At 41.3% G+C, this 22,614-nt stretch overlaps 1 protein-coding gene across 1 annotated transcript in view; it reads right to left on the reverse strand.

The window, feature by feature from the left end:
- The window catches only part of LOC132072467 (transmembrane protease serine 11E-like), a 39,564-nt gene extending 17,386 nt beyond the window's left edge, over positions 1 to 22,178 (reverse strand). Inside the window, exons 1-4 of the mRNA XM_059470815.1 lie at positions 22,015 to 22,178; positions 13,477 to 13,598; positions 12,669 to 12,787; positions 209 to 276 (exon numbers count right to left, since the gene is read on the reverse strand). Coding sequence (XP_059326798.1) covers positions 209 to 276; positions 12,669 to 12,787; positions 13,477 to 13,598; positions 22,015 to 22,178 — 473 coding nt within the window. The remainder of the gene's footprint in view (positions 1 to 208; positions 277 to 12,668; positions 12,788 to 13,476; positions 13,599 to 22,014) is intronic.
- Between the last annotated feature and the right edge of the window lie 436 nt (positions 22,179 to 22,614).

Below are 22,614 nucleotides of genomic sequence, written 5' to 3' on the forward strand. Positions count from 1 at the left end.
GAACACAAACTTGTTGGAATTTGGACTGACTGAATGATATCTTCTGCATTAAGATCCAAAGGAGAGCAAGGTTCAGAACTAGATTATGCTCAGTTAGGGATTATGCTCTGGTTTTACACACAATACACTGTACTGAATCAGATCTAGCTGGGCTTGGTGTACATTTAATTTTATCTCAGCTGCGTGCATTTATTATTATCTCACATACCTCACTCTGATTAAGCGTGAACGGATGTATTTTTTCCTTAAAATGGAATTGTAAAATGTCTTGTCGATCTGTTGAAAAAAGAAAAATATAAGATAACAACAAAAAAGGAGGGAAGTGGACATATAGCTGGAAGGAGCATTCAGAAAACAGCATTCAGTAACAAACTCACAGCTTACAGAGCCAAGAAACGTAGAGCAGCCCAGCCTCTAGATAATATTTGTCCCAGATCTTTTATAATCATTTCCCCTTTGACCTAAGGTGTCTCATAAAAAAGCAAGCTCATTTTTCTAAATGTCCTATGGCTACATCAGTGTGCCACTGCAGTGCTGTCTCATCCACTCCCAGACATAATGAGAAATACACGAACATCCTTGGAACACACTGCTGCACTCTACCAAAGCACAGCGTCCTGAAGACTGCCCACAGAACGGATACAGCATGCTGTGCTCTGCAGTGCACTCAGCCTCTCTTGTAGGGGTCCTTTCTGACACAGCCTTTACCCTTGTTCTTACAGAAATCTATAGCAAAGCCACCAAAAATTCTAAATTATTATTGGATTATCATGTTCCCCTATAACCCTTGTGATTTTCCACATGCTTGGACAATCGTCAAGCAATTCTCATCGGAAACTGGAAATCCAGGACTCCTAAGGAATTGATCCCCAAATAACATCTTTACCAGTTCCTGCTCAACTACATCCTGTCAGGATGTCATCTCAAGATTGCAGGATCAGTCTGAGACAGCTCAGTGTGATATAACATGGCATGAAATTCTGCCAGGAATGGCTCAGGATCACCGAAGGATTGAGAAATAGCAGAGTCACTGGTGAGTTATGCAGCAACTCCTCCTACCAGCAAGACCCAGTAAATTGAACATATCCTGTAAACATCAAATGCATGACAGGAAAAACTGCACAGAAATGCTTTACAACATCATGTAAGCTGTCTCTTATTTTTTGTTTTTAGCCCTTAAAGGCAGTCTATTTTAGCCAAGTCTCAAGATGTTCTGTTTTCCAAAGGAAAGAAAAAAATAATGGTTCTCAAACTATTCATATGTGGAAATATGTCAGATACAGAAACAAGCATGTAAGCATGAAATCTGGGGGTGATTCCTCACAAGGAACACAAATCCCCTATTTTCCAGCCTCGGCTGTCACAATATGAAGCTTCATGGCATTGCACAGGGATATTGAAGCAGAATAATTATAAGGTGAAAACTGCACAATTATTATTTTAAGGTGATTTTAAGCATACATTAATAAGGAAAAAAAGAAACATTTTTAATGGTCATGCATTTAGCTGATGTTGTACCTTGCTCTTACTGGCAGTTATCTGCAATTAGTTTGACATTTAAACAGACAAAATTCTATTGAAAAAGACATCTCAACTGCAACAAGCTGCTGTAGATAGGCAGAATACTTTTTATTCTCTCACTTTGCAGATTGACAGCTGCTACCACTGCATTTGATGATGCATCCAGTTAAAAAGAGTTTTATTTCCTATAACTCCACATCCTGTTCCACCACAACCTCCCCTGGTTATTGGAAGCAGTTTCCTTAGACAAAAAGGGAGCTTTTCTGCTTTGTTTTTTTTTAATGATAACATTTGCTTATCATTTCTGTCACAGTGTTAACTGCTGCACCAGTGATTGTGTAAGCAGAAGCATGCGGCTGAGCAGCACTGCCAGCTTTCTGGCATGCAGTGGCATGTGCTATCTACAGCTGCCTCGTCTTTGAGAACTTTTGAGATCTTTGGGACAGGGACTTCTTTGAGGAGTGCTTTGCAATCAAAAGAGAGCCTTGAGCTGGGCTGAGATACACCTCAAGCTGCTGCATTGCTAACAAGCACAGTGAAATCAGAAGGACTTTCAGCTTGGGAGTGAAGAGGGCAGGAATTCACATTCCCTTGCAAGAGAGGGTTGTGTCCATTTGACATTCCCAAGTCCTTTATCTCCTCCTGACAGCTGGATCTTCAAGATACCTTACTGTCTCAAATGTCAACTGGTTTTGCTACACTTTCCACTTGCACTTCTGCAGCAGATACAGAGATCCCTACTTCTATCATCCATTCTCTAGTGTATCTTCGTTACAGCCTAAGCAGCTTGTGTGATTGTGGTTTTTGTACTCCCAACATGTTCGACTTTCTCCTTTTCTCCTTAGCCTGGACTGCTTCCAAGATGTTCCATTCAGTCTGATTAGGAACACCATGTGCTGCAGCAGAGACAAAGACTTCCAGTGGTGGCTCACAAAACTTTTGTTTGTACTTTTAACAAAAAGACTCTATGGAGTCCAAACACAACTAAACTATCAGCAACAGACACTGTTTTCAGAACATTCAATCCAGAAGGCGTGTTAGATAATTTTCATGGGGAGAACAGGAAGCATATGATTTAAAATTATACCAAATCTGTGTTACTTCCATCCTCTTTCACACTTTCATATCTGAATGAGAAAGTAGACACCTTTTCCATTACACACTGTCACTGACTTTCCCACCCTTAAGTGTTGCCTTAGCACTACATCACCACAGACAAAAAATAACTGAAGGGTGGCTTTGTTTTCAGTGAACCTTGCAGGGCCTTTAACACCTTCAAATGTGAGCTAACATTTTTTACTTTTGCAAACTACTGTGTTGTATCATGAAAGAAGCCCTAGCCAAACCTCTGCACTGTCGCCTATCACTCAACTGCTGATGAATTCATTTGGCAAATATGACCCAAACCTCTTCTTTCCTTCAACTATGATTCTGGTAACCTGAATTATTAAACATAATTTTTATATTCATACGGAGTTTATGTAAGAGGAGAGTATGAAGGAAGATGCTGTCAGATAAAAACTTTCAGAGATTAATGTTCTGCCTTATATTTTTACAGTTCTTTTTTTGGTGAAGGCTTTCACACACCAAACAGAAAACATTTCTCTCCAGCCTGCTAATAGCTTTCTTTTCAGTTTAAGTCACAATCATTGGAGCAAAAGCAACTAGGACTTTGTTCAGTGACTAGGTGTGACCTGGTCCTGCTTGGGGAAAGCATTGAAACTAATTTTAAATATTTTGCTTTAATTACAGCCCCTCAAAAGTGACACTGTCATGACCAAATCCCTTCAATTCACCACTGTTAAAGTGCATCTCACTGTTTTTCCTGGCCCTTGTCTAGCAACAGCTCAACTGCTACAGCTGTTGCTGCAGACAAGGTCTATGTACATTCTGAACCAAGTGCCAAGTCCTGCTCCTTTCTAAGTGAGAAGCATTTTCCTGATGGTCTTTATTTAGAAAATGACATTTCTAATTTCCTCAGTTTAATTTCATATTCTCCAAACTTTTTACTACACTTCTCTCTATGCAGAACAATTTTCTTAGACAAATTGGACTTTGTTCCTGAGTGCTGGTCCATCCAATACAATACAACAAAGAGTGACCAGCACCAAAGATGCAGTAAGTGGGCAAAACATTCCCACTGTACAAACCCAGACAAAAAGGAAATTCTTCCTTGCTCCTTGTAGCCAGAAGTTGTTTTATACTTTGATGAACAAGACTTCTTTTCCTATTCTGTCTCAAAAAACTCCAGATCTCATCATCATACTCTTTTTCTTGTGTTGTACCATGCTCAACCTTCTAAGGCCCGTGAGCAATCTACTGAAATCTTTGTGATTCTTTTTGTAAAAATCTTTGTGATTTCAGAGTCTCACAATATGTCCTTCCTCCCTAGGACCCAAAAACACCCAAACTTTGGAAATAGGTCACAACAGAGATCCCATTGCTCCTGGGTAGTGGGAACTGACATGAGCTGGCCTTGCCCAGATGTGTGGCTGTGTCTGGAAGTGCCCCAGCAAGGCTGGCTGTGTCAAGCCCTTGCTTTCTCCCACCACACACTGCTCTGCCACCACACGCTGGGTCACAGGGTTCATCAAAAAGTTAACTTAAATCTAGTTTGACAGAACTCTCCTCAGGAATATTTGCTGAATGCACTGAGTTATTTGCATGGGATGTTCCAAAGCATTCATTAGACATGGGAGAACAAAGCCTCTCATTGCTCAATAGTATTGCTTTTTTGCCTGCTGCCAGTTTAGTCCTTCAACAGCTATCCTCATACCACATTCTTCCTCTTGCTTCAGTAGCTACTTAGGATGTAAAGCCTATTATTAGTGATATTTAAAGATTTTTGACCATAAATAGAAATTGCAACATACAACTTGATTCAGTGACTCTCCCCAGTTTACAGTTCAACATGCTGAGACCCCTAGAGCTGACCAAAGTACAAATCCAGTAGCTGCTCCCTTGAGAACCTGACATTTTTACAGCCCTGATTTCAACTAAGGGGTTGAGAGAGGACACAAAGAGAAAGACTGACAGGGACAGCAAAAAAAATAATGTGGCACTGTTCCAAACCAGGATGTGGACATCACACTCTCCTTGGAAACAGACATTCCAATTACTACCACAGCCCTACAGCCACAGTCCTTGCCTGAGGTGAAGAAAACAGACTTGAAGGAGAGCAAGTTCAATGGTCCCCTTGCCTCCAGCAAACCAGAGGCAAGGGGACCATTGCCTCAGAATGGTCCATCAGAAACCACACACACAAGGACAGCAGGTCTCACAGTGGGCAAGAGCTGTGTGATCCCAAACATCAGCAAACGGCATCACAAACTCCTCACAGGGTTTAAGCTAACAGGGCTGCTAAAGCTGAGGGGTGAGTAAGCACTGCCTGACTGCACTGAAATAAGGAGCTCAGCTGGATGCTTCCCAGAGGCCACATCTGCAAAAGAGGAATTATTGTGCTTGTATAATTGTAGTTCCTAAAAAGATTGGTCTTTCGGATAAAAGAAATTAAGAGGACTAATACATGGGATAACGTCAGGATTTAAAGTACCATGCTTATGCTTGGTGCAACCAATTTCAAAGGCATGTAATGACATGAATGTTTCATTATAGTTATGTGTATTAGTGACAGCTGGAATTAAGGTCACCTAAGTATTCTCATTCCTACTCCCTGCTTTCAATTATCCATAATTAGCTTCCTAAAACTTTCACACTGCTATTAAAATTTTGTCCACTTAGGGGGGCGATTTCCAGCTTTGGGAGAGAAAATCAGGTTTGGTGAGAAAGGCATCTGTGCCAATATCCAGAGAAGGGCTTTGTGGTTGGGGATTTTCTTCTTCCCAAAACAACACACTTTCCCCAGGAAAATTACTACGTGCATTCTGGGGGTTTTTTAAACAATACTTAAAGGTAAGGAGCTGAAATACAAGAGCAAATACCTCTTAGGAAAATAACAGTTTTGTGAAATCTGAGGAAAATCATTGGTTATGTATTCAGCTTACAAGTGCCCAAATACCACCAACCACACAACTTCAGTATTGAATTTAGTTTCCCCCTTTGGACAAGACCATGATCTAAGCAGCCACTCTCTTGACCAGCCAGATTTTGATCACTGGTTTGCATCTTGAATCACTTCATTGATATAATTACTTGCAAACAATGCAGTAATTCTGGATTGTGAGTCTATAATTAAGATAAGGTTCTACCCTTAATCACACACACTATCGATAGCTGTGCTTTGCTTCATTTTGAATTCCTTTGTCCCCATCCATTCTCTTTGTGCACATTTTAGAGCTTCTCATCATGCACACTGGATCAATACTAAAGTTACTTGTTTATTGGGGGTGAAGTGTGTGATGATTTTTCTGGATTTGTACATGCATATTACAACTTCTGCTTTCATGAACCAAGAAGTGAAAAAGAAAAATCAGCTTGCATGCCTTTTACTTGAGAAAATTGTATTACATTAGTAAGTCAAAGAATGAAAGAAGTTGAAGGATCAGTGAATTTACATGGGAAAAAAAATTCGATATTAGGCATATTTTTGATAACTAACTATTTCATCTTTAAAAATTCATGAAATTTAGGTAGAGCTCACTGAAAGTTTGAGGTCTTAGAGATGATGAAAAGTACTAAGCCATAGGCCCATGTGTTACACTGCATCAGCTCCCACCAGCATTTAAAAGTGCTTTATATTTTCTTCAGAATTTCGTTTCCTGTGTTACTTTTTGCTGTGCTAGTTTTTCCTGTTTCCATGTGACCCATGGAAACAGGAAAAACTGAAAACAAAACTAAAAAGCAAGAAAGTATGGCAGTTTTTAAATCTCTGCATTATATACCTACACTCGTTGTCTTTTTCTTCTTTTAATTTCAATAGGATCTTCTAAAAACAGCATCCCAAGTGAAATGCAGGTGTTTGCTGTGAGTTATTTCCTCTCTCTCAGCACAGCATTTCACCTATCTCTTTAGGGCCACACCTGTATATATACATACTGACAGTCAAGTGTGCTGTCAACCTCTAATTCCAGAGCTAAAGAAACATGTTGCCAGGCTGTCATCTTGGCCACCGATCCACTGCTGTTTCCGTCTTAGCTGAATTACCATGGAAAATCCTTTCTGCTTTGTTTCTAGCCCCAGCCACCCATAGAGGGCACCCCGATTGTACCACGCCAGTCCAAGGACAAGGCTTCCTATTTGTGAGAATCATTCCCTTAAAACTAAGGTTATGAAGCGGAAGTTATCAAATCCCCTAAATTTATTTTGGTACTTTTCTTCTCAAAATGTTCCTTAAATAACTTTCTTTACATAGATAAAAGATTTTTTTCTGATTTTATATTATTGTTTTTCAGAAGAAAAAAAAATACTATTTTTTTAAGTCTCTGAAAAGCTAAATTTAAAAAGCTTACTTATTCTGGCTTTTCTTCTATAGATGCCTTTGTAAATAAAATTGCCTTTAGTGATGAACAAGAAAATCTTTAATTAAAGTTCTGTTCTTTTTATCTCATAAAGGTACTATGTAATTACTTGAGGGAGCACATATAAAGCCTAGGAATGCTTGAGTTTAAATAGAGACTTAGGTTTTAGATTTTGGGATCTTTATCCATAAACACTACCAAATCTCTTTTGAAATTTATTACATACAGAACATTCTTACTCACTTTGGTCTGGATGCTGAAAACCTCTGAAAAGTCCTTGGAAAGATCTGACTGCTGCAGATACCATAATTTCTGATTTGGCTAATTTATATTAAATTTTCTTTTGTTTTAGGGGCTAAGAGTGGAAAATAAGTGGGGTTTTGCACACACAGCAAATGAAGCTACATGGTATTTGTAGATACCTGCACTTTTCCATTTGCTGTACAAATGGAAACTCATATTGGACTCCCTTGAACGTTAGCATACTCCCTTTTCTCAGGGCATGTTTACTTATCATCTCTAAAATGATCCTCACAATCTGGTCTCCCAGAACAAATATTCTTTAGGAGTGTTTCAAAAACCTGCTGCCTTGGGGATCTGCTCCTACTGAATTAACCTCCCAACCCAAGGACCATGAGGCACTGATGGGGCAAGCCCCAGACTTCTGAGCTTTATCTAAACACCCACGAGGAAGGTGTGACAAACACACCTCATGCACAGTTTCACCTGGTTTTGCAGCTATGAGCTCTGAAGGGATTTGTATTTCACCACCCTCTCTCTCTCAATACACACACTTCTGCTCCCCAGGAAGATTTGAGTCATCTGTGACCCTAAAAGGCCAAATGCTGTAAAGCAGCAGCTTCATCTGCTCACTCACCAGTGTTCTTGGTGTTTTCAGACAGACTTCCTTGGAGTCCAGCTAAGATGGAAACCCTAATCAGAACTTTGACTGACCCTTTGGCCCTGCAGATGTGACAGTAATCTGTTCACAACTTATAGGATTCAAGATACTTCCCAATATTGGGATGATGCAAGCTTATCCCTGGGTATAAAGCAGAGAGCCTCTGAGTCACAAGCATCCTGTTGAAGGCTAACCCTTCCACCAAACAGGGTTATCAGGTATCAAAGCTGGGGGGGAGGGAAGGAGATGCATGGCACCTGCTTGCTTCTTTGTTTCTTCTCCACCCAATTCACAGTGAGAGATTTGTCTTAATAACCTCTAAAATCATCATCTCCCAAGGGAGAAAACTGCCTCCTTCCTCACCCGTTCCAGCAGAGGGACTCAGCAGTGAGCCCTTCAACCTGCTGAGACCAGGCACCATTATCAGAACCATTGTGCAGCATTTTCCAGTGGAATCTCAAGTGCCTCTGCAATACCCAGTAGAGGCATTAAATTAAACCCACACTAATTCAGCTCTATCAGATAGGACAAACTTCAAGACCTGCATTAATTAAAAACTTTCCCCCAACACCTGTACTTAAGGACATAGAAGATTCTCTTGTCATTGAAGTAGCTGAAGCAAGACATCTGTTTCTAAAGATGTCCTGGCACACAGTGCTGAGTTCTGAGGTGAAAATTACTTCATTAAATTCCATTAATTCAATAGAAATATTTGGATAGGCAGTGGTTTCCCAGTGAAAGCATCCAGGTACTGTTTTAATATAATCCCCAACTCCTCTGCCCAGATCCAGCCAGTTCTGTGCTGGTTTCAGAGGACAAGAGGGTAGTCCAGGAGCCTTCTGGATTATGAGACAAAAGGGAAAACCCATGTTAGTCCATTCCATGGCTCAAGGCACTCCAGGAGGGAAAACAAACACCTCAACTCTCCCCCAGTTACCCAACCAACTAAGGAGGGAGCCCTGCTACACTCACACCTGAGGAACATCCCCCCACCCAGCTCACAGCCAGGCTTACCAGCACATGGGAGCAGGAGTGAGTAGGGAAGGACAGCTGGGAAGGGTACAGTGTCCAGCACAAGGTTCCACAGAGACACAGGGACTCAGACAGGGAGAAGCAGCCACACAGCAGAGCTGGAACAGCGCTGGCCAGAGAAGGAGACAGGGAGATAACAAGGTGCCTGAGAAGGAAGAAGGGTTGCCTAGGCTCTCCTTGAGGAGGGGAAAGCTCACCTACTTCTAGGAGGAAGTATCAGAAATTTATGGTAGTGGCAAAAAAGAGCCAACAGGTACATTTACAAACCCCTGATAAAGGCTGATATCTGTTTCTGTTGAGCAACCAGCCATGTACTGAAGGGATCACCTGCTGTAGCTGCTTGATATTGATATTGATATACACCTCTCTCTCACAGCTAGAAACGTGCCAGCCTTCAGCTGAGACAACTTCCACTGAGACTGACATACTCATTTCAAGCTCTCCTGACTGCACATCCTCTTTCCTTGGGGTCAAGGGTCTTCTACACAAGACAAAACATCCCTCCACCCTTTTTCCTGCACACAGGGCATTTACTGCAGCTGCCCAGAGTAGGCAACTGGGATCATCCCAGTCACCCAGGTCTATCTGATTGTCACAGCTCCCTCTGCCCTTTGGCATGCCAGAGAGGCTGAAGAAGCAAAGCTTAAAGCAGGGCATTGGAAATCTCCTCCAGGATACTGTTAGTAAGAGAGTAGTTAGTGTCTCCAAGGCATTCTTGGGAAATCCAAAAGAATTAATACATTTTGTGGGAGAAGAAAAGGAAATCAAAGTCTGGTGAAGGAGTTGGAGAAAAATAGTGCATAAAAGTTGTGCAGAGGAGCCACATAATAAGTGAACCCACTACAAAATAGAAACTCCTTGGAGAAGGAGCCATAAGGCTGAGACTGTGCCCTTTTTATCCAGTGTAAGAGGAGACAGTCTGGCACAGAACATTTTAGCTTGGCAAGGGAAGAGGGGCTGGTCCAACTCGAAAAGTGAGGAGGCTCTGGTGAGCTGGAATCTCTCTTTCCCTAGTGGCATTCAGTCAAGTCTAATTTTCAAGAGAGCACAAAGGAAATGCTCACAGACACTTACAGGAAGCCAGTCAAGGAGTAAAGACCTTTCATCATCTGTTCCTCAGTCCCCTCAGCTCCACCCCAGAAGACATTTTCCAGACTTTCCAGTCAGCCCTGAGATGTTGACTGGTGCACCAGCTTCATCAGCTCTCTGGCATGATCTGGCTGCATTCCCTCCCACCTTCAATGAGATAAGAGTCAGGAATGTTGTTCACACAATGGGTGTTACTATTCAAATCTGGAAACCAAAGCAAACATCAGGCATTTGCGGCAGGTCCCAAGGAAGTCACGACATGGCTTCCATATGGAAGCAAAAACATTTTTCCTGATGAAACACCAGCTCTGAAATGAGCTCATTTCTGGAGCTTTCTGGAGACAAATGAAGGAGGGCTTCATCAGGAAGGAGTCAGAGAAGGGAACACTTGGCAGGGAGTTGCACTAACTCAGGTAATTTGAATGCTTCTGATTATCAGAGATGATTCACTTCGGTTCACTTTGCACCAAGTATTGAGAAAGACATTGCATTTATCTGCATTGACTCACTGTTTCACAACGTGAGCTTAGGGTATCGTTACTACTATGACAATGTAAAGGCTTGGATATCCAAAACCAGCCAAGGAAAGACTGCAAAGGGTTTTGGTAAATCCAGGCAAATTAGAAAATGTGATAAAGAACTCAAGTCTTTCCTCCTCTATCACAGAGTTGCTGTGAAGATGCTGAGAATAAAAATGCAAATGTTTTGAGACAGCTGCCTGTCAAGCTATTAAGAGGATACATGTGTCTGGAAAGATTGCTTTGATTTTTATCACCACAAGATGAGTTTTGCTGTTATAATATCAGACTTACAAGGAACACATTGTTTCATTACTGTATGGAGTTGCTTTCAATAAGGTTACAGACAATTCTCCATCTCATACATCCTTGTTAAATGGAACACCTGCAACTAAAACCACAAAAAGTCAAACTTACAGCAGGGACCATTTATAGAAGCAAAGAATTAATAAAATTTGAGAGAGGAACATAGAATTTAATGGCCGAATTAAGGACAGCTCTTAAGAAAAATTACAGGAATGAAGGAAAGACAGCACAGTTCTGTGTATGTTTGTTATGGTGTTACTTATCAGGTGCAATTAACATGCCCTGATATAATGGTTCTCACTGCTCAACCTGCACTGGTATTTACTGTCACTACTGTCAGAACTGCTCAACACCCAGAGAGGAGATGGAGTTTCTAAAGCATTGGCTTCCATTCAAGCATCTAAATTGATAGCCATGTTCAGAGGAAATCTGATTGCATTGGACACTGTCTGAAATAACTCCTTAGCTAAAATGGGTGTTTCTTTGCCAAAGGAGGAACATGTTTTTTAAAGAAAATGAAGAAGGAATGGATTGGGAGAAAGGGATACAACTGTAGACAGTGAAGTGTTATTCCTCAGACTCCTTCTCAATCCTTGCCTTTGTTCTCCCCCCTCAGCAATACACAGTGTCTTCTTGGTCAGGGAGAACATTCCCTCTCCAAGGTCCTATATCACAAGGTGAAAATTATTGCAATTATTAGGCAATAGCTGTAAAGTGGTACCACCTAAGCCAACACAGCCTGTGTAAGACTCTGTGCATACAGATATGCACCAGAAGTACATCCTGGGAAATCTGGAATGGGTCCCAGTAGACAAAGAGGGCAGAAAGAGAACAGACACATACAGAGAAGAGCACAACTTGACTAAGATCACTGAAGCCCTCAGCAGTGGAGCTGTGAAGAGATGCTAGCACTGCCAAGTCCCTACACAACGCCCTACTTCTCCAGAGCAATGTCCAGCACAGCTCACATTTTGTTGTGGACAAGTGACATTGCCCTAAATTAAATGATAGTGGTGGGCAAAGCATTGTCCTTTTAACTGGGTATCTGTGCATGGTTGCCAAACAGGAGGTAAGAGATATGCATCGGATTCTGATGAATGAAACACAAAAAGATACAAGCACAATCACGTGCTTATTGTTGTATAGAGATGAACTCTGTAATTAGCATCTCTGGGGTAGTGTCCCAAAGAGAAAACAAGAAAGGAAATTGCAATGTGTCTATTTATTTCCATAGCTACTGTATGACTGAGAGCCACTCAGCAACCTCTGCTATTTGTAGGAGGGTTTCCCAACAAAACATACCAAAGGTGCAGGAAAAGGGCTCGTGTGTTGTTTTCTCAACACATAGTAGCAGCCCAACAGGTAGAGTTCCCCACCCTGTAAAGGAGAGGGTGTAAAAGAATGCTTTCCTTAGAGACAATGGGACATAAATCACAAAGCCAGACTCATGGAAAGAGAACACACACAAACAATGAGATAAGCTCAGCTGATTAGAGCCTCTTGCTAAAACCACCAAGGTTGTGGGTTCAATCACTGTATGGGCATTTCACTTAAGAGTTGGAGTTCACGGTCCTTGTGAGACCCTTGCAGCTGGGAGTATTCTGTGATCCTATGACCAGTGATATAGGAGGGAGCTGAGATTATTTTAAATATCTGCTTCACCACTGCAGAGACAGAGAGAAGTGACAGGCTAGAAGATGCCAAGTGGCAAGTGCCTGGTGTGCCAGGTATAATCATGTCTCTCCTGCTATCCATTTCCTAGGTCTGCCCACCAGGGAACTGAGGGTACACCAGACTTTGTGGTCTCCGAGTGCACTGTTCACATTAATGACTCTTGTATTATCACACAGTCCTTAATGGAAAGGCACAATGATCCAAACTTACCAGTCTCTCAACCCTCTCGCTCAGGTCTCTAAACCTTCCTGAGGATTGTCTGGAAAATTCATTCTTGTACCGGATGTTGGTGATTTTTACATTGGCACTGTAATAGAACAGCTTCTGATCTGTAAGGGAAGGAAGAGGAACAGGCAATACTCAAAGTACCAAGAGGAATGAACTTTAGAGAAACAGCTGGCACTGACTGATATCCTGACATCTAGGGAGTGGGTGAGCCTTCAGTGTATCCAACCCATTCAAATCCAGCTTCCAAAAGCTAGGAGCAATTACTTGATTCAGTTAGGTAATCTAATCCAAGTTTTCCCAGCAGTGACATTTCTGGCCAACCAACAGCACTTGGGGCTCACACAAGCTGCACCTTGCTGCTTAGTTACCTTCCTTCCTGGCCTATCCACTCAACACCAAGCCCTGGCAGGAAACTGCTAGTGATCAGAGAAAGGGAACAGAGAAACACCCCAGACAGACATGCAGAAAGCTCTGTTTGGCACTCACGTAAGGGAGACCAGACACTGGTGTGTTGACTTTATCCCAGAAGTAGATCATGAGAAAAATGTGAAACGAGTGACAGTAAATGAAAACCAACAGAAACTACAGCCCTAAATGACCCTGCAGAGCAGGACATGTTCCTAGGAGATCTGCAAAGATGCTAAATGAGGAAGGAAAGAGAGCTCTAGAGAAGCCAGTGTTTTTTCCCCCAAATAAGCTTTAGACAGATTGGTGAAAACTCGCAGTGTCATCTGGTACAACAGGGACAGAGGAAATTCACTAAGCATAGGAATAGATACATTAAACTTACCATATGCCAGAAAATAAACTAGGAGACCAATGGTGATAGCTGCTGCCACTGCTGCTCCAATAACGATTACAGCGATTTTCCAGGGCTCAAGATGCCTTATTTTGATAGGCGACTGACGAATTCTGGGGAAAAATAAGAACAAAGGTAGATTATTAAGAGATCCTTTTCTATTTAAGGCCCCCATCTTCCCCCCAAAAAATTAAGCTAAAGTTCAATCAACATTAGTTGATTCTTCCCAGCAATACTAATTGACTTCTCACCCAACACCCTTGAAAATGAAACCATGACACAAGACTATTTTGAAATAGGTGTTGGGATGTGCTAGAAGTCAAAGAATACAGACAGATTTGACAGTTTTAGGTATTATTAGGGCCAAATAAAATAAGAGTCTTAACTAAGATTCTCATGTGACTCCCAACTAGAAATCTGCAAGACCAAAACTTATTTTTCAGGTAGGTGAACTTTCACACAGCAATGTATACAGCTTTCAATTGGTTAAGCCAATCAGTTATCAGACACACTGGCATCATTGCTCCCAAAACTGCTTTGTGCAGTAAAATTGGGAAAAAGCACCCCATACTTTGTATAGTACATATCTGTACATTATTCTAGCTGCTCAGTCCACTTCAGCCTGCAAAACAGAGCTGAACAAAAAAGAGAGAGATTTCAGAGGGCCAGCCTGTGTTTCCTGCCTTATTCAGACTGAATCTAAACACAAAGGCAACTACTGCTTTAAGCAATATTTGCTGAAGTGATAGAATGACAGGGACAAGCAAAGACATGTGAGTAGGAACCTTAATCAAAATTAACTCATGGAAAGCCAATGGACACAGTATTATTTTAAAAACTCCCTGAAAAAAAGTTGGTTAGAGCAAATTCTGTCTGTCTATAAACTCAAAGACTTCTTTAAGAAACTTAAAGCTATTTTTTATTATCAGCCATTACAAAACACAGAACAAGAAGCCACTATTTTTTGTAAAGAGTCCTTAATTCTGTTTCAAACACCTCACCCATGCAGACATGCACACCTGCAGGTTAAGTACAGCCCACCTCAGGAAATCAGGCTGCAGGGATCCTCTCCCCAGGGTGTGAGGTGCCTCAGTGAGTTCCCACATACAAAGTACACACAGCTCACTCCTGGAGCACACACCTCATGAGCCAGAAGTTTAAATACATTCAAATAAGTTGAAACAATTGCAAGTGACCCCTGCAGCTGGTGCAGGAAAAGGACAGCAAGACACTGTGCATGGCTCATAAATAGCAAAGCAGATCCTGATATTTCATTCTAATTCCAGTGCAATGCCTTACAATTACTATCTTATTACTTTGGCTTGGAAAACAACTGACTCAGGCCAAATATCATGATATGTGATTGAATGAAAATGGAGTAATAATTTGTCACTTGGATCTGTTCTGACTTGTTCTGCACGTCCTATTTAGTGTTTCCTTCCCTCCTGCTATCCTGTAGAACAGCCATTAACCTCTCATCAAGTTTGCGTCAAAACTCATTTGTGACTCCATAGCAAAAAAAACACCTCCAAAATGCCAGACAAACAAAACACAACCACCAACCAACCAACCAACCAGACCTCCAAAAAACAAAGACTGAAATTAAAGTCGTATTAACAGTTCAGAGATAAGCACCTCCAAAATTATTTCTGAAACTACTGTATGGAAATTGCCTTAAAATTTCACCTGGAGAAATGAAAAATATGGAAGTATAAATAGTCAGGACTCTACCTCACTAACAAGAAAATTTCTAAGTTGTAGCTTTTAGGTGAAATCATAAATCACTCAGTTGAATCACTCAGTGGTGAGTTCAACATGCATTTGTTGTTTTATGGTTTGTTGGGGTTTTTTCCTCTCACTCCAGGTAATAGTCTTTTGCATGGCATAAATGCTTTGCAAATGTGTCTATTATGTTTGAAATGAAACTGAGTTACAAGAAAAGCCAACAAAAAAAAACACAGAAGTGCATTTAATTTAACCTACTCTTATCATCTTGTAGATACTCTCATTTAAAAAGCAGTTGTCTTGATTAGGCTGCACAGAAGGAAAACACTTGGAAGGTCTTTCAGCTGTAATGACCCTGGCATAACCTCAGACCAAAATGCTGGGTTGGAGAAGCCCATTTGAAAGGCTGAATGCCACCTCTGCACCACAGCAGGGTGAGCCTGAAGAAATTACTGCCTATCACATCAGTGAAACAGCAGTTTCAGACCAGAAGTAACCGGGCTGGGACACAGTTAAATAGAGTACTATAAATCTGAAACCTTTTCAACATTCTCTCGTATAGACAGTAAAACTTTTTGTAACTCTTATTCTTTATTTCTTGTATTTCAAGTTCCATATTGTCATTAACAAAAGCCCCAGTCCACAACAGTTACTCACACATGTAATTCTACTCACACATATGACTTTCATCTAATTCATGAAACCTGTTTAAGAACATCATTTCAAAGAGGGGCAGAGAGGTTTCAGCACCAGCTTCTAAACTGAATTTCCTCAAACAAGATGCTGTTTGACAAATTAATCTTAGAAAGTCACTTAACAGGGGGAGGAGGTGCTTTTTGGGATTTGGATATCTTTTTTCTTGATTTTTATCTTAAACTTTCCCCCTTCCTTTTATATATAAACAAGAAACAGCTGTTAAATTTTATCCTCCATTCCTAATTTCTTTTAAAAACGAAAATTGGTTTTAAAAACAAAAGGTATTTTGGAGCAAAACATCCTTGGTTAGGCTGTACCATCTGCACAAACATCTTGACTAGACATGCTGCAGACTAAGAGGATTTCTAATCCAGGTTTTCAAAGATATCTGTGACACAAACCCACAAAGATTATTGAACTGATAATTTTTTATTCCCATTAACTTTGAATGTTATTACTGCTTTGCTGTACCTTCTAAGGTTCATTCTTCAAAAATTAATTATTTTATCTGACATGTCCCACTGTGTAAACTTGAACAGCATTTACAGGTATTCAGTACACACGAGAAATATTTGTTATTTGCCAGAACAGTTATTGTGCCAGAACTGAAACAAATGAGATCCACGTGATGACCTGTCAGGGCTTGATCACTCTGGAGAGAGCTGATAAAAGTTCAACACTGGGAATTTATTTTTCTCAGACCAAGAGGCAAGCAGTCTTTGCTCACTCCATGGGAGCTATGTGCTCAAAGCAAGGGAACAGGAACTGAAATGCACACTAAGACTAAAAACACTCCAGCTGGGAAAGTCACTGAAGTCCTCCAGAATAGAAGTGGAAATTTCATGCCTGAACCAAATACCTGAAGATGAAAGCTCCCCACTGACCTCAGAGGGCTTTCTGACAAGGTCCCTTCTGCCTGCAGCAAGTGGCCTGTCCCTCTTCCCCAGGAACTCTGCTCTTTCCCAGGAAACCATGTCTGTGCAGTAATCTTAAATGCACTGCAAACAAGGACTGGATTTCATCTCTTGACAGAAGACTGCTATATCTCAGATTAAGATTTTTCCAATGAGGAAGAGGATTGAAATACTTGCTGGCAAAGAGAAACAACAAAAATTACCATAGAATTGTCTACACTGACATAATGATTTTACTTCTTTGTCCTCTCTTGGTTTCCTAGTAATTCCCAATAATTCAGCTTTTTCAACTGAAATTCAGCTGACATTTTCCCAGAAATACCCACTGAAACCTCCCCTGAACAGTGGTATGTGATTTGGAGCCCTGCATTCCATACTTGGGTTCCTTCACATCAGACACAAAGAAGCCTTTCAGGAACCTTTTCCTCAACAAGGAGCTCACACCAATGAATGCAGAGCCAGAGGGATCCCTCCTGTTTGCATTGTAGAAGGCATAAGAAAGACATAGTTAATTATGTCTGACTTTTAGTAACAGAAGAGTATCAAAAGAAAAATGTCAGTCTCAAAGGAAAATTTAAAATATTGCCTAATATCCTAACTTGGGTTTTTAAGGATGTTTAGTTAACAAATGATACACATTGCATTAAATAAATCATAAATGCACTTGCCTCACTGCAGCCCGAAACTCTTAGTTTATAGAAGAAATTAGTATATTTTGCCTACTGAAATTCAGCTTCACTTCTTGCAAAGAAGCAGAATTAAAACTGCCATCTAGGAGTCAAACTGCCTGCTTCAGAGGAAAAGCCTCCAAGATTTTCCTCACCAGGGCTGGAAGCACTCTAGGACACCAGTGGAGGTTCTCCATTACCTGCAGTGAGCTTTGTGCCAGAGGCAGTGTCCAGCCAAGTCAGCATGCACCAGGAAAGAGAGCACAGGCTCTGCTTTGGCACCCACCCACTGGCAGTGGCTGCTCAGGAAAGGTGCTGACAGGACAGGCTGATGAATAGCCAAACCCAAAACAGTCACCTGCAGATGATCTCCTGTGGGCTATTACATGTCCTCTGCTTTTAGTCCTTCCTATAAGAGAGGCATGCTTAGATTGACAAAACTTCACCACAGTTTTAGGACACATATAGTACCTATTTCTTAAGGTGCTTTGAGGAAAAAAAAAAAAGATAAAAATCACTATAGCAGTAGTTTTAATATTACATTACAATGCAATGTAATAAAACAAATACACAAATAGTGGCGCAGTGATGTGTTTCAATTTGTTTACTGAAATAATCTCTTTACTGGTACATAACATCACTCCCAAGGAGCTCTGCAACTCTGATACAGCTCTTCTGCTGGTGTGCACCTGTGACAGCTTATGTGAACTCAGAATCTGACCCAAAGCCTGCACCTTCCTCTGTAGTTTAAATGCTCATATTTCTGGATAATAATACCTATTTCTGTGCTTTATACTTTATGTCCTGGTTTTGACTGGGATACAGCTAATTTTCTTCTTAGTAGCGGGTACAGAGCCATGTTTTAGGCTTAGTGTGAGAATACTGTGGGTAACACAGTGATGATTTGGTTGTGGCTCAGCACTACGCACTGTCATTCGAGGACTTTCCAGTTTCCCACACTCTGGCAGTGAGCAGATGGGAAAGGAGCTGAGATGGAGCACATCCAGGACAGCTGACCTTAACTGGCCACAGGGATATTCCATACCACTGAGCATCATGCCCAGTATATAAATGGGGGGAAGGTTGGCTAGAAGGGGCCATTCCCTGCTCTAGCATGGGCTGGGCATTGGTCAGTGGGTGAGTAGTTGCATTGTACATCAGTTGTCTTTTTTGAGATTTTTTTTGTTCCCTCTCTATTATTAATAATAATAATTTAAATTAACAGACTGCTCTTAACTTATTGGTTTTTACATTTTTTCCCCTAAATATCCTCCCCATCCCACTGGGATGAGGGTGGTGTGTGTAGGGTGTGAGTGGCTGCATGGCACTTAGCTGCTGTTTGAGGTTAAACCACAGTATATAATAAACAGTTGCTAGGCTGGGTAGATAAACAATGAAATGCTGTAATCTAGCAATGTATTTTCACTGAACAGAGATGGACAAATTTCTTCATGGGAAAAATGCTGCTGAAATTAGAGAAATCTCCCTAGACAGGTGGTTCAGCTGATACTGAAACCCCAGGAAACTCTCCAGTGGCAGAGAAATTGGATAATTTCCGTGTTCAATTCTGTATAAAATCTGTCTCCCTGTTATCACCAAATCTGTCCACAGACTACATGAAGCTTTCAGATTGTCTAGTATCAGAAGCATGTAAAATTAAGCCATCCCAAGCTTTGTGTTAGCTTTGTTTCATTCAAAAGGAGGATCTGCATTTAGTAAAAAAACACAAACATGGAAGGAGTATGTGGTAGAAGCAGAATACCTTGATTTGCAAAGCTTATGCTGACCCAAAATGCCCAATTATAAAACTTCATGGAGAAAAAACAATAAAGGGAAATACTTCTGAAACACCCTCTAAAAGGAACAGCAGAGGCCAGAAAAGCTGCTGGGATTACCCTGGGTCTTGCTCAGGGAATGAAGATGACAAGATTTTAAGGCTCAGGATGAGGCCTTGTCTCAGTCTGGTTTTCCTGTCTAAATTGGCCAGAAACTGAGGGAAATCAGCAAGGAAACATCAATGGTTCCAATATGAGTCAAATCAGCTGTGTGGTGAGTTCCAGAAGCAAAAATATTTCACTAGAGTTTCCTGAATTCAGGATCTGCTCTGGGAAAATCTGGGCAGGATAGGTTTCTCTTTGGCACCATGCAGGAACCCCATCTGCCTCCAGCGATAATCAAGGTAAACTCCCACTAATGCCAGTGGCACATGAGTGTCCTTGCACCAGGGCTGGCATCCATTTCCTGCTACACCTCAGCAGCCTGTAATTTCCATTCATTTTGCCCACCTACTGCATGACAAATTGGTGCAAGTGGCACTGCATTTCCACCTGCATATTCACTTTTGGACTGCCATATACAGCACCAGTGAGGTCTGCACCTCACCCTGCCAGGGCACGAGAGCTTCACAAGGAAGCTGCAGAGAGGACGCTGCACCTGCTTCCCAGAGTGCAGGACACAGCACAGCAGCAGGACAAGACCAGCAAGGCTGTCTACTTCACCCAGGTTTCCACAGCAGCTTTGCTTCCTGAAGGATTTTACAGAGCACATGTTCCAACTTAGCTTGAAATGCTTTGAAAAGAGGCATCTAGGAACTGGATAAAGCTAATAGTGAAACCCCACTCTTAGAAGGGACTAAGGCAGAGGGGGATGAGCTCAAACAGCAAAGCTTACAGCTCCACACTCAGAGCCACATCCCTGCCCAGCAAAGAACTCTGGTTACACAGGAGCTTTGATTAAGACTAGGCAGTTTCCCTCCTTTCCCAAATGTAAATATCCAACACAGATTTTCCCCAATGTACTTTAGATTTTATAATAATTTAAAGAACCATTGAAACAATTAAATCCTTTCCTAAATAGGAAGCAACCAAACTGTACTCAGAGGTTATTTAACTACCTTCTAGCACACTGTCATTAAAATTATTTACACCATTGCTGATATCACAAGGGCATGGCAAGGAGAATTACATCTAACTAAAAAAAAAAGGCTTTTCAATTCTGTTAGGTAGAGAACTCTCTCTTAGTTTTCCCTGCTTATGTAATAAACACAAACTGATAATCACAACTGATGGGGGGATTTCTTCTTTTCCTGACAGACAGAGTAGCATATATTTAAGTTATGGATATTAAATGGAGCAGAAAATCTTTGGGTATTGAGCAGGGTACTACTAAGCAGCACAGAGCCCAAAGATGAACTTCATCCTCTCCTGGCAAATTTTAGACTATTGACTAAAATTATATTGTTTCCACAAAATGAGAACAACACTTCAGTGGGCACAAAGAATAAGTTTTGTCCATCCAGAAACAATGTTTCTATTTCAGCATGCCCTGAAATTATTTTAAAAACCCAACTTTTAAAAATACCGAGGATGGAAAAAATAAGTAGTATCTTGCAATCATCCACAGCCATTTGCCCAAAGCAACACAGAGAGATTAATGTTGTAGTCTTTAACAATCACACATGAAAATTCAACCATCCTGCCAGATCATTAGGATGCTAAAAAACAATTCAATTTATTTTGAATTTTGTCCCTGAGGTCATACTTTTCAGCTTCATCAACTGCTAGGACAACAAAAAAAAACCCACACTCCTGGGAGACTGAGCATTCCCCTATTGCCATAGGAATCCAGAATCCAGTGAGTTAAATAGAAATTACAAATTCCAAGATATTTACTGTACATCTAGAACCCAATCTCTGTTCTGACCCAAGAGACAATAGCAGAGTGTTGCACCTGGAAGACTTATTTTTGTAAAAATACTCTGAACTTTCCAGTGCTTTCTGAAGTATTGTTATGGTAAAACAAAACTAAGGATATCCAGAATTTCTGACTGCCTGAAATATCTTCTGATGCAAACCATCTAATCATTCCTCCCTGAAAATCATGGTTTCTTCGTTAAAATAAAAGGGTTAAAACCAGAATGATGAACACCTATAGTGTTCCCCTTATGTAGTTGTGCTGCCATTACTTAACCAGGATTTTTTGCAGGATTTGGGGGAAATAATATTGCAAGTACACCTGACCAAACCCCATGTTTTTCAAAAATCATGTTACTAGCACTTGATTTTGACAAAAGAGCTTCTTGGTTTCTCCCCTACTCTGCTGTAGGCAGATTAAGATGATCAGAAGGAAGAAAAGGTAAGTGTCAACCTGACATCATCTTTCTAAACAGACAGCAAATCATTGTACTCCTGACCATGCTAGAGAAGGATTTCCTTCTGCATTTCTCACTCCAGCCACGTTACTCTTTTCATCCAGACCACAACCTCCAAAACCACTCTTTCATCCTGCAATTTCCTCTTCAGCTTTCCCTCTGTTTATCATCTCTTTTCAGAATGCACATTTCAAACAGATCCAGGATGTACCCCAGGTCTAAAATTATGAAAGAGGCATAGGTAGAGCACTGAGAAGAAAAGGTCAGAAAAAACAGATTTCTCCGCTAGATCTATGTCCTTGAAGCCCATAGACAGTACCCTTTACCACCATTACACCTCCAAATTAAACTTGCCAGGTTCAAGCATGCCACCTACTTCTGAAGATCCCATGGTAGGTCCCGGTAGGCCTGGTAGCCTTTCTGGCCTCCAATGAAGGCTTGGCTAAAGTCTGGGCTGCGCAGAGAATGGTGCTGGAAAACGCAGGAGTCGCATTGACTGGTGTGACGGGAAGGGAAAGCTGTTGAATGAAGATCCTTCATTGAGGCACGGTTGGCGCAACACCCAGCACCCTGTGGGTTATTGCAAAATGAGGGAACGAACTTCAGAATAAAAACAAACAGAGGTAAGCATGGAGTTGATAAGGAGACTGCAACCTTCCGATCAGCTCCGCATCAAAGAGCTCCCCAGGCAGAGATGGAGTGAGCAGATAAACCGGCCCAAGCAAGAAGACTTGTTCTTCGCTACAGCGAAACAGGAAGTGCCTGAGATTTCCCTTTTCCAGCACTCCCTTTCTGTCCAGCTTGTATCCCTACTGCAGGCCTTGCCCTGAGTGGCTGCACCTTCTACCACATGCTCACTGTAAAACCCACAGCGGAGAGGCACCGCGCTGTCCGCAACACTAGGTCACTTGTCTTCTGAGAGAGCCACACAAAAACAAATATGGACATAAATAGCTTGGTCAGCCAAGCTCACTCG

This window comes from Ammospiza nelsoni, chromosome 4 (genome assembly GCF_027579445.1).
Source record: "Ammospiza nelsoni isolate bAmmNel1 chromosome 4, bAmmNel1.pri, whole genome shotgun sequence".
NCBI lineage: Eukaryota > Metazoa > Chordata > Aves > Passeriformes > Passerellidae > Ammospiza > Ammospiza nelsoni.